The sequence below is a fragment of the Hirsutella rhossiliensis genome (genome assembly GCF_020360975.1).
Source record: "Hirsutella rhossiliensis strain HR02 chromosome Unknown scaffold00013, whole genome shotgun sequence".
Classification (NCBI taxonomy): domain Eukaryota; kingdom Fungi; phylum Ascomycota; class Sordariomycetes; order Hypocreales; family Ophiocordycipitaceae; genus Hirsutella; species Hirsutella rhossiliensis.
The window spans coordinates 2312881-2330431 of NW_025408679.1; the positions used below are offsets into that span (position 1 = coordinate 2312881).

General features: G+C 54.1%; 4 protein-coding genes across 4 annotated transcripts; 1 reads left to right on the forward strand and 3 right to left on the reverse strand.

Annotated features, from left to right (window-relative positions):
- Positions 1-306: 306 nt before the first annotated feature.
- HRG_09831 (taurine catabolism dioxygenase tauD, tfdA family domain-containing protein) lies at positions 307-1798 on the reverse strand (the record flags this gene model as incomplete). The annotated part of the gene is made up of 5 exons (XM_044868302.1): positions 307-361; positions 492-555; positions 615-1001; positions 1160-1501; positions 1588-1798. 5 exons carry the CDS (start codon positions 1796-1798, stop codon positions 307-309), a joined length of 1059 nt encoding a protein of 352 aa, XP_044716883.1.
- A 2089-nt stretch (positions 1799-3887) lies between these two features.
- HRG_09832 (reverse transcriptase (RNA-dependent DNA polymerase) domain-containing protein) lies at positions 3888-5960 on the reverse strand (the record flags this gene model as incomplete). Its single annotated transcript, XM_044868303.1, has 8 exons — positions 3888-3982; positions 4162-4208; positions 4257-4783; positions 4838-4872; positions 4944-5111; positions 5178-5447; positions 5495-5768; positions 5835-5960. The coding sequence occupies 8 exons, from the start codon at positions 5958-5960 to the stop codon at positions 3888-3890; spliced, it is 1542 nt and encodes a 513-aa protein (XP_044716884.1).
- Positions 5961-6668: 708 nt separating this feature from the next.
- HRG_09833 (reverse transcriptase) lies at positions 6669-7688 on the reverse strand (the record flags this gene model as incomplete). Its single annotated transcript, XM_044868304.1, has 1 exon — positions 6669-7688. The coding sequence occupies one exon, from the start codon at positions 7686-7688 to the stop codon at positions 6669-6671; it is 1020 nt and encodes a 339-aa protein (XP_044716885.1).
- Positions 7689-15122: 7434 nt separating this feature from the next.
- Positions 15123-16313, forward strand: HRG_09834 (nmrA-like family domain-containing protein; the record flags this gene model as incomplete). Its single annotated transcript, XM_044868305.1, has 4 exons — positions 15123-15395; positions 15450-15603; positions 15670-15999; positions 16048-16313. 4 exons carry the CDS (start codon positions 15123-15125, stop codon positions 16311-16313), a joined length of 1023 nt encoding a protein of 340 aa, XP_044716886.1.
- Positions 16314-17551: the final 1238 nt, after the last annotated feature.

Genomic DNA, 17551 nt, shown 5'->3' on the forward strand with positions numbered 1-17551 from the left:
CTCCTGAACTGTGGAAAGATCAATCCGTGGTCGAGGCATACTTGTTTAACTGAGTACAGCGCTATTCGGGCTCAATGATATCGTAGAAGGGAGAAAAGCACTGAAAATGTGTACTAATGCGCATAGCGAACGCTTCCTTTCTTTCAATGCCCTATGCTAATAGAAGAGTATCGGTATATACAAGTTACCAGTTGGACTTGGACCTGATCGGGTAATCTAACCCCGGGGTACCCATAGCCCAAAATGAGTTTTGAGACAGTCTGGCCTACAGTCGCCCGTAATGACGAACCCGAGCCTCGGAAGCGCCTAGCAACCGATGAAGCGGTTGTCTCCAATCCAATCGAAGTGCATGAAGAAAAGGCTGTTCAGCCAGCATCAAGAAGCCGAGTCAATCCATTTACTACTAGTGCAGTCGTAAGGCAGTACGCCGTGATATACTATTTGGGTTAAAATATGGCCTCTCACCCACACCAACAGCTCTATATCCAAACCTATCCCCGAAGCCGCTATGGTCGAAAATAGGACTGTGAAACATGCTGCGGTTGTCCCATATAGCTATATCCTCGTTAGTATAGATGTTCCTCTAGCTCATCGGACTGTGACATAGGACTTACCAAGATCATTCGGGTTTTGCCACTTGAGCCGCACCTGCAAGTCAGGGTTATGATAAACCATATCGAGAAACAAATCCAGCAGCTTCCTGCTCTCCTCCTCGGTCACGCCATTTATATTGATGGATGAGAAAAACTCATTGCTGCACACGGGGAAGATGCTCTTCCAGCCGGTGACGGGGTTGGTGCGTACTACGGGATGCACCGCCTTGAGCTTGGAGCCCACGTTCTCGGGTGCGCCGCGCGGCTTGTCGTATAGCTGGAAGCCCCCCCTCTCGGCGACCATGCGGAAGAGCGGCTGCTTAAAGGTGGCGGTCAGGGTTTCGAGGAATTTTTGGTAAGGCTCGCTAAGGCGGTCGTAGAGTTCGTACCCGGAAGCCCAGAGGGTATCTAAGTTCTATATTACCATGCGTATTCACAGACAGCAAGTATAGTATGGGTAGGTAGTTATTTATTTTCGAGATTTGCGTGTTGGTAAGGGGGTAATCAAGTAGTTGACGTGGGACGATTAGATGGGAGAGTGAAGTCATAACGATGTGGGAACTCACCACCACCAGTTCTAGGCAGCTGAACTAGACGCAAAGACGTATAATCCGCAGGCACAGGCTCAAACGCAATATCGCTATGCCACCTCGCCGTGGTCTGTATCTTAGGGCTCAGCTCGTCCGGCCCAGCAACCTTCCAGAATTCGTCGGTCTGGACGGAGCTGATAGTGCTAATATTTTCGTCCTTGCCGCCGAGCTCGCGCTCCGAGTTGAGGACTGGGTGGATATGCAAGCCCGATGTCGCCGGGCGGCCGGTGAGCTTACCGAGTCTTAGGACGAGCTCCTTCTGCAGGTTATTGGTGAGGTCGTCCTGGGCACGGAAAAAGACGACTCCGCGCTCAGAGACTAAAAGCTATCAACATGGGCTGCGCTTATATCGCAACTAAGAAGGGCGAAGTTGACTTTAAAAAATACTAATGAGTGAGACTGACTGGTTATGGCGAGGTCGCGTATGAGCTCGTCCGAATTGGGGGCGTTGAGCCACTCGACCAGCTTGGCGTTGGGGAACTCGCGACCAATGATGGGGGTAACATCAAAGGACTCAAACTGGTCCAAGACACCTGTCGTCTTAAGGGATTTGGGGCCTGGCTGAGCTTCTTTGGTTACGGTCGTGGGAGTCGAGTCGACGACAGCAGGACCCATGGTAAAGTGTCTGTGAGAACGGCCTTGAGTTACAATAGAAGCCTGAATTTGTTTGGAATCAATGATGCTAAGAGTGATTCTATCACATCAATACAAATCCAGGAATCTTCAGCATTATATACACGATGGAATCACAGCTCCTGCCGAGCCCGCCACCTACCTTGAATGTCTCGCCCATGCAGTCATGACCACCCATTTCGTGGCCCATGATCACAACTCACCACCTTCCCCTCACTACTCGTGAAAGCTAAAGCGAATATAGAAAATTGGGGCGAGAACGAGTAGGATACTCACTAGCAGGTTGCTGTAAGGTAAACGCGGCATGCGTCTAACCAACCTATGTATGTGATCGATATCAGCTGATGTAGATCCAATGCAAAATAACTTGCGCATTGGCAAATCACCCCATGACAACACAACGCCCTGCACGCTGAAGTTCCGAACTGCATGGGCTAGTCGAGACCGGAAGCATGGCTTTATGATCGACACCCATCTTATGCACTATATTTATGTGTTGTCAGACACACATACTGTATTTATGTGTCGTCAGAGGCACATACTATATGGAGTATATACCTTAGCGCGCCATGTTGCGATGACTGTACGCCACTCAGGCAAGTGGAATGCACTCCTACAAGTGCTCTGGCGACGTGTCTACCTTCCGACCAACAAGTGTTCCCCTCGACAGTCTTCTTCTCGACACACCCCCTCAGGGACCACGGCTCCGCCGGGATTCCTGAATCATGGCCTAAGATGCGGAAGTCGAACACACGCGCCATGCCCGGGCATGGAGGAATCCAAGAGGAGGGCGTCGCCTACGGGGATTGAACCCCGCACCGCACGCAGTCACCGGAAGTTACAGGGATAGTTCGCCATCCCGGGCTCATAACTCTCGCGAAGAGAGCATGCGAGAGGGATGATAAAGTGGATAAAAGGTAGTCACAGAGGTGTCTTTGTATATGATCAGATGGCTAGTGTTGTCGTGTCACTCGTGTGTGTATTGTTGTGCCCTCTGTGTGTCCTCTCGCTGCCCTCTTCTGGCTCCTTATTTAATTATATCCCCTTTTCGTAGGTACAAGAACTAAGGGCCTGGGCTCCGTTCGCCAGCCTCCCCCCTTGTATGTAGGCTTTCTGGGCCTCGTATATGCAGTCTCCCTCTAGCCTATGTGGCTGCCTCATGCTGTCTAAAATCTCTCTGCAGACTGCTCTTCTGCCTAGCCCTAACAGAAACCCTCAGCTGTATACCCCTCGTGGTCACTCCAAGCTCAAGCTCAGACGTCTGAGATTTTCGCAGACACCCATGCTAAAGTGCCACCCTTGCGCTCCTCTCTGCCGTTCTCGGGGAGGATTCGCTGCCCCGCCTTCTGTTGCACGACGCGGGCTGGCTCCGTCGCTTCGTGGTATTTCTCACACTGTCACACTCACAGGGCTCGAACTCACTCGGCCTCGGGCTAGGGCAAATGTGCGCAGTTTCCGGAAGTTACAGGAATGGTTAATTACGCTAAGCTACGTACCTACTGTACATGGTTCCATCGCACCTAAAGCCCCACGCTTCTTTTCATCTGTTTCCAGCCTCGTTCGCTGTGACATGACAGGCCTACTTGAAGGTCAGTTTCTCCAAGTGTTCAGCGTCCTACCTTCAGCGGCTGAAGCGCGGTCTGCCAAGTTTAAGGCTGTTGTGTTAGTATGATTATCCCTTGATCAGTACATGGTCCCTCGTCGGTCCATACTGAAGCGTTTTGTTGCCAATGCGAACTGTATTGTCGCCCGTACAGCCCCCATATCGGGCTGCCACTTGTCGTCGTCTGACTCTGCCTTGCCTCCTAGGAAGAAAGACAGGTTTCCCATCTTTCCGCGAGCATATCGAAGCATGATTTCTCGTTGTACCGTCCATCTTCTGCATCGAAAGAGGAAATGTTCCACCGTTTCCGCCGACTGTCCGCAGGTGCACTCATCCGATTCCTCTGCCCCGATTTTGCAAAGGTAGCCATTCAGTCGTGATTTGCCAGTTCGAAGTTGTACCAACACTTCAGATTCCTTTCTAGTTAGCTCGTCGTACATCTTGCGGGGGTGCTTGCCCGGCAATGCTTTATCGATGCGCTTTGAGTGCTTTCCAACCCTTTCTGGGATCTGACGAACGCGAGTGTGTTCGTTGAGCAGCAGTCGTAACGTCGTTGCTCTTGCCTGAAACGTTGCTGGTTCAGCGATGCATTCATCTCGCGTCGCTCTTTTCGCTTGCATTTTGGCCAGTGGCCCAAGGGTGAACTCCTCATTCTTTGCAGGCACCCAACGAAGTCTGACTCTGCAGCCTCTTTTCGCAAGATACTCAACAGATCCGTATATCGCCCGTATCGTGCACTGACCAGACTGCTGCCGCGGTCGCCCGATGACTTGCAGGACAGAGCGGTTGCTTGTCACAACTGTGAGCTGTCGGTCATGAAGACCTAGAGGTACACACCTCAGGGCCATGGCGATTGCCTCGAGTCCTGCTGTGTAGGCATTCTGCTCATCACTGGAGCCAAGGGTGACGGAGTAGCTGGCCAGCACCTCGTCTGCGCTGTCACGGGAAGCATCCCGAACGACGCCTCCCAACCCGACCTTGCCTTTCCTTTGCGAGCTGGACGTCGCGATAGTGATGTCCTCCGGGTCATCCGACTTCAGCACCTCCGCTCGGTCTGCCTCGTACGTTGCCTGCACTCGTTCGTCCCACGGCGCCAGTGCGAACTCGTGGATGACTTCCAGGCGTTTGGTATCTAGTCTTCCCATCGCCGAGGCGAGCTTCTGCATTGGCGACGCATACCTCCTGTTCAGCTTGAGCCTCAACGATGTCAGAGGATGCGTCTTCGGGAGCGTCCGCATCCTTATCCAGAATTTCGCTGCCGCTTGAGCATGCCGTTCTCGGAACGATTGCACGCCGGCCTCGGCCTCGGCCACTGCCGTTGCCACTGTGCGAAAGCCTCCCGTGACAGCCTGGGCTCCGATTCGCTGGGCCCTGCCAATCCACGCCGCTTCTTTCACCCCGCACGCGTGCGACCACACGTTTGAGGCATAGTCCATGGCTGGCGCCACCGTCGCTACGAACAGTTGCCTCGCCATCCGTGGCGAGGCCATCTTCAGTCGTTTCAAGCACATGGCCGCGGCCAGCCCTTGGCGGCTGCTCTGGCGATGTGCTCTTTGAAGCGAAGCGCTTTGTCCATGATGACTCCCAACAGCTTCACGTTGCTCTTCGGCTTGACATCGTTTCCTTTGATGATGAGAGGCAGGTCGCTGTCGCGCTCCGCGATGCGTGTGAAGTGGATGACGGATGTCTTCTCTGCTTCAAATGTGGCGCCGCTGCGCTTCTCCCAATCAAGCGCCTCATCGATAATCGATTGAATACCATCTCTGTTTGACTCCGCCGTTGGCCCCGTGACCCAGGCAGAGTAATCGTCCACGAAGGCGATGGAGCCGCCATTGTTACTGATCCGTCTTTGCACCAGGTCTGCGTTGAAGAAAAGAAAAGCCACTGGCGACAGAGGGGATCCCTGGGGTAGGCCGGCCTGCGGCAGGGTTTGTTGCTCGGATGTGTGCCCGTTGACAACCACCGACGCGGTCCGTCCCGAGCAGAATGCGTCTATCCACTTGACCAGACGACTCGGGATGCCTCGGGCTTTCATCCTTTCGAGCATTCGCTCTTTGCACACCCGTTGTATGCGCCTTTGACGTCAAAGCTGATGAGGCTGAGCACTCTGCCCGTTCTCCAGGCCTTGTAGATCCGCTCCTGCAGAAGCACAAGTGCTTGATCTGCGGACCTGCGCTTCCGTGCACCAAAGTGGTTCGTGGGCAAAAGCCCTTGAGCCTCTACTGCATAGCTGATACGTTCCGCAACGACTGCTTCCAGGATTTTGCCAAGCGTTGACAAGAGAGAAATCGGTCGCCACGCCTTGGCCAAGGTGTAATCCCCTTTATCTGGTTTCCTCAGGGGAATGATCTTAGCCGTTCGCCATTGATGAGGCACGACGCCCTCTCGGAGCGATGAGCTGAAGAGCGTCCACACCCGGTGCTTGACCACGTGCCAGAGCTTCTTCCACACGATCGCAGGAAGGCCATCCTCACCAGGCGCTTTCCAGGGCTTCGCCGCCATCACCTTCTCCTCGATCTCTTGCAAGGTGAGGTCTGGCATGGCTATCTCTTCTCTTTGCGGACGTTCACCCTCCGGCTCGATCCTCGTTGGCAGAGGCGGAAAGAAGGTGCTCAGGAGTTCCTCGGCTTATGTATGTATGTGTATTTCACCCGGAGGATTTCTCCTATAGGGCCTAGACGTAAAAGCTACTGACATTTCAATACATTAATGCGTAACACCTTAAGCCCCACGGGTCAGCATACGCTACACCAACCTCGCCGCTACTCGCTCCGTGACAGGCCTGCTTGAAGGCCAATTTCTCCAAGTGTTCAGCGTCCTACCTTCAGCAGCTGAAGCGCGGTCTGTCGAAATCCGAAGTCGAATACCTGTGTGTTAGTATTGTTGAAGGTTAGTGCCATAATCGATCCTAAGTGGATTCTCACTTCCGCTGCTTAGCCCGAAGGGCCAAACGCTGCCTGCGTCTCATCCCCAGGGTTCCGCGCCCGACAGTTCCGGCTGTACGATTCGTGTGGTCCACCGCAGGGCACGCACTTTGGCACTGTCTCCTTGCATTCTCTGTGGTGATGTTCTGCTTTCGCGCATCTGCCACATCTTTGCGGCTTCTTGCATGAAAACGCCTTGTGTCCCATCTCTTGACAGTTGAAGCACTGAATCGGTCCTACGCGGCGTTCAAAAACATTGGTGCAGGCGGACTCTCCCGCAACATCGAACCACACGCCGTCCAGAAGTCTTTGCGCGTCACTCTCTTTAGTGACATAGATCACCATTGACCCGTACGCTTTGGCTTTCTCTGTTGCTAAGCCAGGTGATCTTGGCAATCGTGACGTAATTCTCGGCTCCGAGCGCCTCAGCTGCGCCCGGCAGAACGTTGCCTTCGGCGTCCAGCACTGCGGTACGCTTGGTGTTGTCGACTTTGACAGGGTAAAGCTGATCTCTCAGTACCCTGGCTCCCGAAGTTACCGTCTTCTGCGCTGCTTCCTTGACCTGCTTCAACTCGGTTTGGTCTCTGCATAAAATTTTGATCCGGTCGGGGTTTCGAGCGTCTGTCACGACCGCTGCGCATTTCCAAGTCTCCTGCCTCTGACTCTTTCTCATGTCGCTCTCTATGGCCTTTCGGATGTTGCCGATCTGCGTCTGGCACCTGTTCGCTTCTTCGACTCGTGATGTGTCCACCGTACAGTAGAGACTATCGCTGACGGCTGTTCGTGCCGATTTAGCTGCTGGTACGGTGCCCCGGTTCATTGTCTGGATCGTCGGCGATGACCCTGCAGCGCTCGCATACGACATCTGCGGACTGCTCTGCAGAGAAGATGCGGGCGTAGTCAGGGTCTCTAACTGCGCTCGGATGTGACGAAGCTCATATCTCATCTCTTTCCCTTGTTGATCCATTTCCTGGATCATCTGCTGTTGCTTGGATATGATCTCGTTTTGCGCATCTATCGCTCGGCTGAGCTTTTGCGTTTCTTGACGTGACTCGCTCAAGAGTTCGAGAACTTTCTGGAGCATGGCTCGGCCTTCGTTCGCGCCACCGCTGCTGCTGGCAACTTTGCGCCGCTCAGTCGCGTCACTGATGGCGACATCGTCCGAGGCAATGCGCGTTGCAAGCCTAGTTGCGCGTGTTGTCTTCTCCGCCAGATCGTCGGGCTGTCGCGCGGCTTCTCGAATTTTGGTGCTTGACCTCACGACGCGTGTCGATCTTTTCGCGGGTGTCGACGCAGGCGACGCGCTTCGCCCCACCATATTCACGGCCTCAGCCGGCGTCTCCATGATGAGGCCCCTCAATGCCTAGCTGGCGTTCGCTTCAGGCTTCTTGTCGAGTTCGTCGGATCCCCGGTTTCCGCGTCCTTTATCGCGAGTTTTGGAGCCGAGATGCGTCTTGTGCCTTCTCTCGCGAAGAGAGCAGGGCAAGGGGCATAATGTTTTTAGGATGCATGTGTTGTCTTCCATTTTCCCTCCCTGTCTGCTGTACCATTCTCCCATTTATGCCCTTTGCTCTCTCTTCTTCAGTCTTCCATCTCCTTCCTTGCTGACTTACCCGTTGGCGGGGCCTCTGGCAGCCAACTAAGGGGCCCCTTCCCCTTAGTTGGGCCCAAAATTCCCGGACAGCCCCAAAACTCCCGGACGCGCGCCTCGTGGGCAAATCTGGGCAAACAGCCGCCACAGCGTCCTATGAGTGTCTAAATATATTTTCTAGACATGCAAATTGTAGAGCCAATGGCCCTTATTATTTGAGGCTATTTACGATATAGAAAACACGCGTTATGCGGCGTTGCACGGCGTTGAGGCGCGCACCTATTACTGTTGAAGTGTGTAGCCCGTATTCGGCTCTTCCCAATTTATATACCGGTACTTTCTTGATCCGAATTCGGTGCCTGAGAAGCTCGGAAGTATTGTACGATCCCTTGAAGCCTCTTCCACCCCGGAATGAGCGGTGTTGGGGTGACCGGCGGCGACGATGGCGGCGTGGCCCCCGGCGGCGGCGATGACCCCAATATACTGTCAACCTCGTCAAAGGAGGCAGTGCATAGTGTAGAATCGAGTGAGGCTTCTTGTGTGTTCTCGTCAGGCGCGGGCTCGTTCGGTTCGCTCGTTTCGTAGGGCTCAGGTTGAGGCTTCTTTTCTGACGATATGATGATCTCAATAGACCGCTCTCTTTGGAGGTGAGGCCATTGAATTGATTGCAGAGGCCGCGCCGAGGCGCAAGCTCTATCGACGGCTTCTTCCTCGGCAGCTGTACGCTGCGTGCGTGTTGTATCGATCGTGAACTGGTCTCGTGGTCTGAGGAGTCTGTTGTAGACCTCTTCGCTGCTCTCTAGGGCAAGGAATCCCTCGCTCTTCCCGACGAAGTCAAGCCATTGTTTGATAGTCAGTCTCTTCATCTTTCCGTTCACCAGCTGCACCTTGTTTTTACGGTATTCGTCAAGGAGTTGCTGTCGCTCGCGCCGTATAATGCCACGCATCGAGAGGAGCTGTTGGCGTTGACTTTTCTCTTCTTCGAGCCGAAGCGTGCGTTCACGAGATTTACGGATATCTTCTAGGCTGACGCTAGTGTAGAAAGTGCCCTCGGCAGCCTTGACGGCCTTGCCGCGCCTCGGGCGGCTGCTTATCTTCTCGATGCGTTGTAGGCGGTCTTTATAGCACTTGGCCAGTGTAGAGCTAAGAAGAGATGCCTCTGTGACGGCCTGGGAGACGTTGGAAAGCCTGCCACGCGTTGGAGAGCTTAGAATCTCGTGATAACGCGTTCGAAGGTCTTGTACAGTGTCGGCAGCTTGTTGGAAGCGTGTTTCCTTAGGGAGGAGCGATGCGAACGCTGGGTTAACGGCCTGTGATGCCTTCAGCTGCTCGGCCACGAGCTTCTTCATTGCCGGCTGCTCTGTGGGAGGGTAGATGCCCGTTTTTTCGAAGCCCCCTATGATATAACACGCTGCGAAGCCCTCTTTGAACCCTTCCCAGAAAGACTTTAGGAAATCGTGCCTCGTGAAGTTCAGCTCCCCTGACTCGATGAACTTATGTAGGATTTTCTGCTGTGCGTGCTTAAGAGGCTGGAAAACGCCTACATCGAGCGGCTGAAGGATATGCGTTGAATGCGGAGGAACACCGCGACGATGATGTCAAATTTGATGCAATACTGTATGAAATCGAGGCCTGTATGCCCTGTGAAGCCGTCGATGACGAGAAGACGATGAATTCGCTCGTTTTCCGGGATAAGGCGTGGCTCTGCCTCGAGGAAGGGATATTCGGGCTCTCTGCACCACTCATCTACACCAAACCACTCCTCGAGGACTTTCCGGTGCGTTGGGCACGGGCAGACCGTTTCAAGACCATACATTAAACTGGTGTATCCAATCAAACGTTATCTCGCTGTTGCTGAAGCCTGTGTCGGATCGTGCGAATCGTATATCGTCGGGGGCGTTGATCTCGGCCCAAGACTCACAAGGGAAGGTCTTGAACACCAGCCAAGGCGGGATCGTGTCCCCAACCGCGTTGGCAGCGGCAATAAGCGTACAAGACTCGCGATTCCCTGGGTCAGAGACTTGAGGGCGTTGATGACGCGTTGTACGCACTATAACGACGTGAATGCGTTCTCGTAGACTTCCAATACGGATGCCGCACTCGTCTTCGTTCCAGACCTCTGAGGGGCCGATTCCATACGAGCTGATGATCTCCTTGAGCCTCGAGAAGAACTTCTCGACGTATGACACATCGTTGGCCTCAAATACCTTCCTGGACTTCTCTACGGCCTTTAAATATGTGGTTCGAAGCTCTGGGTGATCCTGAAGCCAACGACGATACCAGTTTTTGCCTGGTGGCTTCGCATTAGGGTTACGGCGCTGAAGGAGCGTTAGAGCGGCCGATTCGACCTGTATCTTGCTCGCTGGGAAGCCAGAGCGTTGTAGCCATGTCACATAGGCGGCGATGGCATCGTCTTCGTCGTCTGAGAGCAGCCTTGGCCGGCCACGGCTTCGAACGCGACCCTGAAGCCATCGTGGATGCCGCTTGACGCCGTCGTGTACCGTAGAGCTCGGTACGCCGAAGATCTGAGCCGCCTGCCGTATTGTGACTGTGTTGGGGAGCGCGCGGCGCGTCTGACGGCGCCGCCCTTGTGCGATGGCATCGCGAGAGTCTATAACTAGCTCCACAGCCCTTGACGTGGCCGTCGGCTCAAGCCCGACGTATTGAGACATTGAAACACGTGCTGCGCATCACGCGTTCTTGTGTTTTGGTGGGAATGCGCACTAATTACGACGCAGCTACGATGGCGGGGCTGTAGGCGCGCGTCCGGGAGTTTTGGGGCTGTCCGGGAATTTTGGGCCCAACTAAGGGGAAGGGGCCCCTTAGTTGGCTGCCAGAGGCCCCGCCAACGGGTACTAATACATAGGCACCCTCTCTCCGCGTCAGCTTGCCACGTCATCCCAGTTTCATCCTGTCTCGTTCCTACACCTTCAGCTAGCTATCAGGCTTCAGGACCAAGTCTTAGACCCTTCTTCTCGACACCTTCCTCGGCTTATGGAGCTGGTGAGGAACGAACGCGAGATTAAGTGGGGCGTGGCACGGGTAAGTGGCGAAGACACTTGTTGGGCTGCTGTGGCCCCACACCAAGATCAACGGGTACATCCGTACCTCAACTTACGATCCGTCGACACTTTTGTAGACCCACTGTACATAGAATATCCCGAGTACCTGGTGTCGAGAAGAAGGGTCTAAGACTTGGTCCTGAAGCCTGATAGCTAGCTGAAGGTGTAGGAACGAGACAGGGTGAAACAGGGAGTACGTGTCAGGCTGACGTGGACAGAGGGGTATGATTAGTAAGTCAGCAAGGAAGAAGATGGAAGACAAAAGAGGAGGCAGGGCAAGGGGCATAAATAGGAGGATACAGCAGAGAGGGAGAAAAAGAATGAACACACATGGACCCCAAAATAATTATGCCCCTTGCCCTGCTCTCTTCGTGAGACCTGGACTAAGGACCGTGTGTAGCACCTAACCACTCCATCTAGCAATTCTGAGGCTCTGAGGCCGGTCGGAAATTCGGGGCCCTTCCCCCGTCAGCGGGTTCCAGGCACGGCAGTGAAGCCGTAATAGTAGTCAGTCTTTGGCCGAGGCTGGGTGACTGAGAAAGCCCACGAAGTCATGGGCCGGCCGCAAGCCCCCTCGAGGGCCTACGGGGCAGAAAGAAAAAGAAAAGAAAAAGAAAAGAAAAAGGAAGCAGAGAGTGTAGCAATGTTAGTCGGGGGTTCGCCCCGATGGCGATTGTCTTCTCCCGCAGGAGCGTTCGATCCGGGGCCACTTCGTGGTCATGACAGTCGGCGAAGTCCCCGTGCCTACTCCTCGTAGCAAGCAGGCGGTAGAGGTGTTGTCGATTGGTGTGCAGCTCCGGGGGACACCCGGGTGAGGCCTTGAGCTCTAGGCTCTTGTAGCTCCTCGGGGCCCCCGCGGCCCACCAGTCCAGAGGAAGTCGTGGCCGCTAGGCGGCAGAGGTCGGGGCCGCGAGACGGCAGAAGGAGTCAGGGCCGCAAGGCGGCAGAAGGCGAGGCCAGCCAGTAAAGGCGGCAGAGGGTGCGAGGCAGCGCGAGGCGTGCCAGGAAGGGCGAGAAGAAGTCGGGCCGCGAGGCGGCAGAAGGCGAGGCAGCGCGACGCATGCCGTTATTCGAGACCAGCTTCCCAAGAGGAGACGAACTCTTCAAAGTCTGCCTTTGGTGCCTGTTAGAGCCCCGTTAGGGCTAGAGAGGCAGAAGCATGGTCGGGTGGCCTGAAAATTTCTTCTCCTGTCGAGAAGAAGGTCCGAACGAGTTGAGGTCTCTAGGTCTCTCTAGGTAATACAGCTTGAAACCAGGTAAGAAGGGAAGTGTTAGATCCGGTAGAATCCGGGTAGATGCAGCTACGATAGCGTCAGGCTACTAGTGGCAGCGCCAACGGTAGCGCAGACGATAGCGCACCAGGTAGCGCAGCCGATGAGGCCACGAGGACATCTATGAGACAGTTACAGAGATATGACGTGATGGCATGTCATAGGGATTGAGGCCATCGCCCTTTGATATAGGGCTTGGGCAGAGCACCCCCAAATGGGGGACACAGACAGACAGACAGACACACATCATACCTCACTTCATCCGATCGTACCATTCTTGCTGTGTCCGTGACCTATCCGACGAGAACCTCATCAAGGTTCTGACAGGAAGTCTGCAGACTGTTCTTTCTTCTTCCTGGACCACTGAGGGGTCCGGAGGATCTCCTATTCGAACGGGGACCCTTTGAGGAGTCCGGCATAGCTATTACTGGCTCGGGGACCTCGAGAGACTGAACTATCGATCTCATAACTAGAAGAGCTATTCGATCGGGGAGATGGAGCTGATGCTGCTGACGTAGATGACTTACGTGGCCTTCAGTAAGTGGCAAGAAGTGCCCTCTTCCTGATAGAATGTATACTATACCTGAAAACGGGATATCAACTTGGGAGAAGCTTGGAGGGATATAAAAGGAGGATTGCTATTTGTACAGTAAGGAAATGCTAGTCGTACAGTAACATCGATTTTTGTATCTTTTTGGCGCCACGCCCCACCACCAAATTTATATGCGCGCGCATGCCGTAAGGGAGGCCCCGTCGCAATGTATATACATCGGCCGCAGCTTGGGCCGCAGCAAGTGCCGCATTGGCAGCAGCAAGAGCTGCATTGGCAGCAGCAGCTTTGGCAGCAGCAGAAGGAGTGGCAGAGGCGGCATTGAGGGAATCCATTTGCGTTTGAGATGCGTACGGTAGTATGCGTTGGAGATGCGTGCGGTGGTAATGTATCAGTGATACGTATAGTGGTGATAGCCTCCTCCTACGAAGTATACGAAGGAAAATTCGTCATAGCGGCGCTACATAGATACATTGCGGTGGTCCTCCCTTACGGCATGCGCGCGCATATAAATTTGGTGGTGGGGCGTGGCGCCAAAAAGATACAAAAATCGATGTTACTGTACGACTAGCATTTCCTTACTGTACAAATAGCAATCCTCTATAAAAGGGGCTGTGTAGACGGGAAAGGAGGCAACCGGGGGGGAGAGCGATTAACACAACATCTGATCGTACGATACTCAACCTTCAAAAAGTCCCTTTATCCACGTTTATGCCCACTTTTGCTCTCTCCTTCGCGAGATCTCCACTTGAAATTTTTTTCTCCACTAACAGGCTGCTAACAGTCCGCAGTGCCTCCATGGCGTAGTGGTGACACGTCTGGAGTCTCTGCTCTGCAGAGAGGTCGGTTCGAAACCGGCTGGAGGCACCCCTGGGTGAACAGGGTACACCCGGGTTCCCGCTCGTCATCAGGGCCAACGTCATGAGAGAACACCAGTTCACAACGTCAAGTTCAAAGGAAGAACCGAAAACAAAAAAAAAAGTTAATTGCAACAGAAGAATACGTCAAGTACAATCGGCGTACCAACCACCATCAATTACTAACACAACCAGCTTCAACTTCGACAAATCACGCTTCAGTTGCTGAGAATAGGATGCTGAACACTTGGAGAAATTGACCTTCAAGCAGGTCTGTCATGAAGCGAACAGTGGAACGGTTGGCGCAGCGTAAGATGATCTGTGGGGCTTGAGGTGTCATGCATCAGTGTATCGAACCGTCAATAGCCAGAGCGTCTAGGCCCTATAGGAAGTATCCTCCGGGCGAAATAAATCCATACCATAACAGTCCGCAGTAGAGAATAATTTTTACAGCAGAGAGAACATATACCCTTGATGGTTTTGCTATGCGCAGAAAGAGTGGGTCAGTATGGGGCATATGGTACTTCCCTCTGCTGGCATTTAATGTGGCATGCAAGGTCACATCCTTTTAGGCGCCAATCAGAAGCTCTGGCTATACAGGACGAATACAAACGGCACACAGGACGACTAAGGGCGCCCGACAGACGTAAACTAGCCCCCTTCAGTCTATCGCTGTAGGTTAGTAAAAGCTCCCAGAATATTAGTCTGCACGCTGTGTCCCCTGTCCTGTCTCTGTCGCGAAGCACGTCTGAGATCTTGAGCTCGGGGTGACTATAAGGGGTATATAGCTAAGGGCCTCGACGGGCTAGACAGAAAGGCAGCCTGCAGAGAGTTCTGAGGCTGCAGAAGGCTATTAGGAGACCGCATTAGGCAGCCACATAGGCTGTAACGTACTTCACCACCTAGTGAGCCACCCCCCTGTAAAATTTGATGGTGCGCCCCGCGACGGGCGGAATAGGTACCGATTGACATTTTTACAGGGGGGTGGCTCACTAGGTGGTGTGGCTCACTAGGTGGTGAAGTACGTTAGAGAGACTGCATATACGGGGGAAGCTGACAGAACCCTCGGCGACTAAGGAAAGTCAGTATGCAAAGGGGCTGGGGAAAGGAGCCCAGCCCCCCTTAGATATTGTACCTATACAACTGAAAAGGGGATATCAATAGGGAAACACGGGATATAAATAGGCAGCCAGAAGAGGGCATTGCAAGAGGGGACAGAGACAACAAAAATACAACACAATCAATGCCCACTTGCATGCTCTCTTCGCGAGAGTCTCAGCCCGATTGTCGTGCAATTGCTCTTTATCGGCCAAAAATTCCGTGGCACAACTTAGCAACAGTATATATTGCAATTACTTCGTCCAATTTGGGGTTTTGGACCTTGTTCTCAACGTGGAATCACTTGTTGACACATGCAAAAGTTTGCTCACCTTTGGCCGACGACCACCATGCATCCAAATTCAATGCCTTCCCCTAAAATTATCGCTGTTTACGGGGCCACTGGGAACCAGGGCAGAAGTGTTGTGCATGCTCTCCTGCGAGATAAATCAGGAGGAATCAGACCTCGGGCCATTACTCGCAACTCAGAATCAGACTTCGCTAGGTCCCTAAAAGCCGCCGGCGCCGAGGTGGCCCAAGCGAATGGCTTGAACCCTGAAGATTTACATATCGCTCTCAAGGATGCATGGGGAATTTTCGTCAATACCGACTCTGATGATCCTGTATGTCCTATTGACCCGGTTTAGTGACCATCACTGTGCTAATTTGGGGTTGAGTCCATTGGCAATGTTGGGAGCCCAAGCGAGACGGATTTAGGCAAAGGTATCGTGGACATTGCGATCAAGGCTGGGATAAAATGCTTCGTCTACAGCGGACTGGCTTCTGCCGGTCTTCTCACGGATGGAAACGTCAAATCTGACTGTTTCGATGGTTTGTAATATTCCACCCTCGAGTGAGAAACATCGCCGTGGCATACTCAGGCTAACTTGAACTCAGAAAAGTATGCTATTGCGAAATACGCGGAGGCTCAACCATTTGAGTACGTTGCAACGATCTCCGCCGGCTGGTACATGGAGAATTTCCTCTCCGAAGAACTCTGCAGCGTTTTCGGCGGCTTCCCTCATTTTACCGACGAGGACAACGTTCTCACTCTCAGCTGGCCCTCGTGGGGTGGCAATGCGGAGGTGCCGTTAACCTCGATTGCGGCCGACTTCGGCGACTTGGTGCATGGGATTCTACTGCAACCAGCCAAGTTCAACAGGGCGTTCATTCAAGGGCTAAGCCAATCCCGCACATCGGAGGAGGTAGTGAAGGATTTTGAACAAGGTGAGATCGTCCTGTGCACGGCAAGTTTCATTTGCTAATGAATCTCAGTTACGGGCAAAAAAGCTCGATACATTCCCATGCAGGACTGCAAATCTTTTAACACCCGTGGGAAAAGGTTTTTGACCACTGTTCAGCAGATGTTCGACTACTGCCAGCAATGTGGCGGATTGTACTTCGGGGCGCAACCAAGCATCAGGGAGGCTGTTGAGCTAAAGCGTTTAGCTGCGGCGGCGCAAGGTCGGCCTCGGGAAGATGCGAGACTGCAATCCATGAAGGAGTTTTTCCAGGACCATTTTGGCGGGAAGGAGTTCTGAGGAGCAATCCAGCACTACTCGTGCCCGCCCCACTTAATTCAGCCCGAAGGGCGTTTGCCTTTTTGCCTTGCCTTGAGGAACGTTAGTGCCTTGAGGAACGAGGAACGAGTGACGAAAGGTTCTTAGGGTTCCTCCCCGGGGAGAAAAAAAATTCGCCATGCCTTGAGGAACGAGGAACGAGTGACGAAAGGTTCTTAGGGTTCCTCCCCGGGGAGAAAAAAAATTCGCCATCGATTTCCCCCCCGCAAATGCCGCCCTCTGATTCGCTGGCGTTCTCGCTTTTGATTCGTCGGTTGTTCTTTTCTCGCTTTTGATTCGTCGATGTTCTCGCTTTTCATTCGTTAATAAATAAAAATAAATAATGCCCTGCCCCCTTGCTGCCCCTTTTAGTTCCAGCTGCGCAGTTCGCTTCCAACGCCTCCGTAGACCATACGCCGCCGCAGACCACATAGAGGAAGGTGCCCAAGCCGGCCCGGCTTCTAACTCCGCCATAGACCACACGCCTCCACAGACCACCCCCTTCGCCCGTCCTCCTGGCCCTTAACCTACACTCCTTTTACGTCAGAAGTGTGGAAAATGCAGGGCGCCTGCGTTACCTGCGGAGCCAGTCGGCCGCCTCCTGTGTTGTCTGCCTGCTAAGCTCCTCTAGCCGGGCCTGCGCTGCCGTCATCTCCTCAGGCACCCGGTTCCCCACTAGGTCCCGCTCCCGCACCTCTGATACGAGCATGATGCCGTCGAGCGTCGGGCACCGCGACAGCTGCACGTATAGGCTATACGGGTCGCACGACGACGGCACCGCCCTCCCTCGACCGTCGTCATCCTCGCCCCCCGCAGCTCCAGCGCCACGCGCTCTAGCGTCCCGCCCTGCACCTTATAGTCGGTGCAGGCGAAGGCCGCGGCGCACGGCAGGCCCCTCCGGCTGACGTCGTTGCGCTGCCATGGCCGCTTCCGCTGCGCTGTGATCTTGACGCTGATGGGCGTTAGCAGGATCGTCCCGGCAGGCATCCCGACGAAGTGGAAGTCCTTGGTCGTCTCCGAGGCCAGCACGATGCCCGCCGGCGGCCCGAAGTGCATGATGAGCTCCGCCGAGACGCGGTGGCCGGGAAGGCGCGGTCGGGGATGACGTCCACCGCCGTGTACCCGGCCCCGTTCACAAGCTTTAGCCCCTGGTGCGTGTTCTGGTTCACGACGACCGGCATGCCTGGCACGAAGAGGAAGACGGCCGGCACCGGCGTCGC